This window comes from Microtus ochrogaster, chromosome 24 (genome assembly GCF_000317375.1).
Source record: "Microtus ochrogaster isolate Prairie Vole_2 chromosome 24, MicOch1.0, whole genome shotgun sequence".
Lineage (NCBI taxonomy): Eukaryota > Metazoa > Chordata > Mammalia > Rodentia > Cricetidae > Microtus > Microtus ochrogaster.
In genome coordinates, this window is record NC_022024.1 from 10,624,339 (window position 1) to 10,628,955 (window position 4,617).

The 4,617-nt window shown below is 38.3% G+C and overlaps 1 protein-coding gene across 3 annotated transcripts in view; it reads right to left on the reverse strand.

Annotated features, from left to right (window-relative positions):
• The window catches only part of Ptprr (protein tyrosine phosphatase, receptor type R), a 232,128-nt gene that overhangs the window by 89,531 nt on the left and 137,980 nt on the right, over positions 1-4,617 (reverse strand). For all 3 annotated transcript variants that reach the window (XM_005358044.2, XM_005358045.2, XM_013350387.2), the window contains one exon: positions 3,109-3,219. In XM_005358044.2, coding sequence (XP_005358101.1) covers positions 3,109-3,219 — 111 coding nt within the window. The remainder of the gene's footprint in view (positions 1-3,108; positions 3,220-4,617) is intronic.

Consider the following 4,617-nt stretch of genomic DNA (forward strand, 5'->3'; position numbering starts at 1 on the left):
GTCATTGTCATAAAAACCCTGAAAGGCTCTACCTGTCCTTCACACTCCCTTCTACCCCAACTACTTTCCTAAGCAGAGACCAATCTTTTAAATACACTCCCACAATCTTCATGAATGCTCTTTCTAGTTTCCCCTTAAATATGACAGTGTAGACACCCCAAGATCGTTCTGGTGCTGTCCTCTCTTCTGGACATGTTCACATCCATTTTTCTATCTCCCAAATGTCTGACTGTTCTGCCTCATCAGTCATCACTGTGCTATCTTCTTTGTGGTCCTTTCTACAATATAATATTTAACAAAGAATTGATAAATTGATAAGGTTTTTTATGTTTATGGAAAAGTAGGGTAGAAAGTACAGAGTTCCTATATATCTGTTTTATAAGTATCTTGAGTTGGTGTAGTATATTTGTTATATTTATTTATTTATTTATTTATTTTTTTAGTTTTTTGAGACAGGGTTTCTCTATAGCTTTGGAGACTGTCCTGGCACCAGCTCTTGTAGACCAGGCTGGTCCTGAACTCCCAGAGATCCGCCTGCCTCTGCCTCCTGAGGGTTATATTTATTTTTAATTCTTAAATTTTAATTAAAAAATATCCTAGAACTCCCTTTGTAGAACAGGCTATCCTAGAATACAAAGAAATCCACTTGCCTCTGTCTCCTGAGTTCTGGGATTAAAAGCATGTGCCACAATGCCTCACTAAAACGTTTATTTTATTTTATTTATTTATTTATATTTGCAATAATGGATGAACTAGTATTGATTTATTATTACTATAGGCACAGTATAGATGAGGTCACTCTTAGTGGTATGCATTTTACACATTTGATGAATTCATAATGCCATGCAATCATCACAACACAGAAGTTCATTGCCATAAAATCTATATCCTCCATACAACATCTTCATCTGCCATGTCTTGACATTCAGGGATCCTTTCAATATCGTCATTGTTTTGTGTTTCTCAGGATGTCATACAGATGAAATCATGTAGTATGTGTATTATTTGATATTTTTAAAAAACGTTAACCTTTGTATTTCTTTCCATAATAAAAACTTCAGCGAACAGTGACTTTACGTGTCTTATCCTCTCCTTTCCCACAGTAGACCCTCTGCATGAATATGTTGCTTATGGATACGTTGCCTGAATGAGTGGATGGCAACAAACCCAACAGCTGTCATCCATACTTTTGAAACATTCCTTTCTTGATTTGTTCTAGTAACATTGGAACAGGCTTATTCAGTTTGAGACATTGATGTTTTGCCAATATTTGGAAAGGAAGAGTTGGCCTTGGACCCAAGAAGTTAAGGGTGTAGTCATAATAGGTCCTTTAGTTTGAGACCAGTGCATGGTTGTACCCAGTCATGTGGGTTATCTGCACATCCCTTTGTCACAGTCACTGAATCTGAAACATATCTTACATGTCAACATAAGCTCTGTTCTTCTTCTGCTCTTTACTTCCCTGCCTATGGCCCGGCTTCCCCCAGGACTCCCCTCACTCTTGTCTTTATCCTGAATCCTACTCACAAATCATCAGAAAACCTTCAGGGTTTATCACTGTCCACTCTTCCTCACTTCTCCTCAATTCCTCTGTTTCCTCACTAGAGTGAGGGGGATTGAACACAGGGGCTGGTAAGCTTCCAGCAAGTGTTCTACTGAGCTCAGCCCAGCTCCTTCATTCCCTCAAATCCGTGAAACAGAGTAACTCTAATTGTGACTGACAAGATAGAGAACAGAGTTGGAGATTCCCTGTGATGAGGCAAAAAGAATCATACATATTATATATCCATGAGAAGGAACTACACCCTTTAAACCAGTCAGAAGTTTCTCCTATGGTTTCTGTAAAACTTTCAATCTTTTTCATTAAAATTCTTTTCCTTAATATCCACCACTTAAGATATGAAATCGCTTTTAAATTTATTTCTTAAATTATTGCTTTGATTATTGGATCAGTTTCTGAAATTCAATTTCTGATCCCAAAGGACATCATTTGAATCACTTACGGAGGGAGTTTTAGGGTGTTCCTGCTATTTCTGTATTTTGAGATCTTAGAAATATCCCTGTTTTCACTCTATGACCTTATTTGTATCCCTCGAGTTCAGATCCGCTGCTCCTCTCCTTCCTTTTAGACTGTCTCAATCTTTCTGACATAAATCCGTTTCCAGAAGCAAGAGTACAAATGAATAAAACAGCGCTTGGCAACACTGTTGACTGTAGCTAGAGTCATTAGCATGATGCCTTTGGAGGGGATGTGCAAAGCAAAAGAGGAAGCATTTCTCAAAATATGCAAAATAAAAAGAACATAACACATAGGAAAAGATATTAAACCCATTTGTAAACTTCAAACACTATGCTATGTCACAAAATTTCAAATAAAAAAAAACTCCACCACATTCAATTAGGAAGATAACCATTAACTCATTCCGTACCAAATTCAATACCAAAATCTGGTCTAATTTAGTGGGTTGGGTTTATTTGGGGTTTTACTTTTTAAAATCAGGATTTTGCTTTGTCATTTACGTAGCGTGACCTGTAGAACAATTGCAGGGCATATTTTCATTCTTATATATTATTCATCAACTGGAAATGAGGTAACAGTGAGTAGGTTACCTTCAAGGCTATAATCACTTCCATTAATGCCTGCTGTTTCTTAGAATACCTTCAAGGCCATTTAAAATAAGGAAGTCAATGCTTCCCTTGGGAGAAAGCTTTGCCCCAAAGACATACTTCTTCAAATTTTTTTTCTATCCTCCATAAAACTGACATAAGAGGAGAAATAAAGCCAGCCCAAAGTGTGCCCATGAGACTTCAGTGACGTTAAGGGCTACAGTGACCTCAGTAAATCACCTTCTAACTCTTCACACGGGGCTGCTCTAGATTCTGAGCACTTGAATGCAGTCAAGTTTCACTATAGAGGTCAGCATCCACACTTCCATACACGGTATTAGTAATCTATCATCTGCTGCCACACAACAGTCCCATGCTAACAGGATTATAGGCTGGCTTCTGCCTTTCGTCTTTCCAACATTCATTTGAGAGGCAAAATATCTACGATTAATTAAGCAGTGGGATCCGTAAAGGAGAAGACATACAGAGAAGCAAACTTACCATCAGACAGGTTACTATAATAACAAAGATGCTGAGAAAAATGACAACAGCGTAAAATCCTTCTTTGCTCCAGATTTTGTCCGCTTCGTGCTGCCCTTGCAAAACATTTTTCTTTAAAAAGCAAAACAGAAAGCCCGGTGTTAAAGGAGAGCTTGAGGGAACTGGCGCTCTTATCAGACTGTCAACATATTCTTAGCTCGTTTCCATTCAGTGTAGTAAAACACACCTCTACCCCCATCTGCCACAGCTGCTCAGGCATCCGACAGACATCCTCTGTATCAGAAGATCCTGTAAGGGAGGGGATGGGCATAGGGGACAGACTCCTGGGTGCTCGCCTCCCTCCACGTTCCGCACTGCCTCTCTTGGAAACTACCTGGTTCACAGGTGAGCCGGCTTTGTCCTTTTCTGTGCCGAGGCACTGTTTCTGAAGCTCTCTGTACTCCGAGTCCCCTCCCACGTCCACGCTGCCTTACAGCTCCGCTCGTTCAAACAAAAGTGAAACAGGTGCAAGCAAAAAGCTCGTGATGGTTTAATAAACAAGCCACGATGTCGGGACCATTTCTGTTTTGTTTGCTTCTTTCTTTAATCGTATCATTTTCCTCCTTAAATGGAACTTAACTTTGTCAAAAACCTGACTCAGGGAGCATCCCACATAGAAATTGCCTGGATATTATGCTTGATTTAAAGGAACAGGGAACACCCACAAGGTCAGAATTATTTAGTAATGAATGATAAATAAATAGAATTATTTTCATTTTTCTTGCTTTTGCTCCTTGCTTTGGTAGTGGGGCTAGAGAAGAAATATAAATTAGACGTGACTGTCTCTTGGCTCATTTACCCATTCTTCAAAACAGGACAGTACATTGGTGGATGCTCTGAATTTTTCTTTTCTGCCTTAGAAATGCTCTCTTTTTGTAGCTCAGGATGGCCTTGAACTCAAGGCAATCATCTTGCCTCAACTGCCTAGGTTCTGGGATCACAGGCATAGAACACCATACCTAAATATGAAAATGTTCTGTAAGTTAGTGATATTGTATAATTATATGTAAAGAAGTCTTGAAAAAACTTAGGTGGTATCTGAGTAGGAAAAACATTAAACCTCTATCAAGCAAAATACTCCCATTCACTTTTAAGACCGTTTTACAATCCTCAGGCAAGGCACGTGCCTATACTTGAGTATCAACTCCAAAGATGAAGAAAGTCCCAAATTAAAACCTATATTCTAGGTGCCTAAATTTTGAGATAATTTCTAGTTATTTTTAAGGTTAAAAAAAGCACATTTAGCCCTTTTAAATTAGATTAAAAATATTTACCTTAAAAACCACTTTATGGAAATTTTAATCGCTGCACACAATCAAATTTTCGTAGAAAGATGGGCAAGAAAACTTTGAATTCAATTACAATGATGCAAACCACTTGGGGAGAGACTTATTTAGGTACTCACGATACAACCTTTCACTTTTCCTAGTCAGATGGATAGGTAAGGGAATATATAATATATATATTATA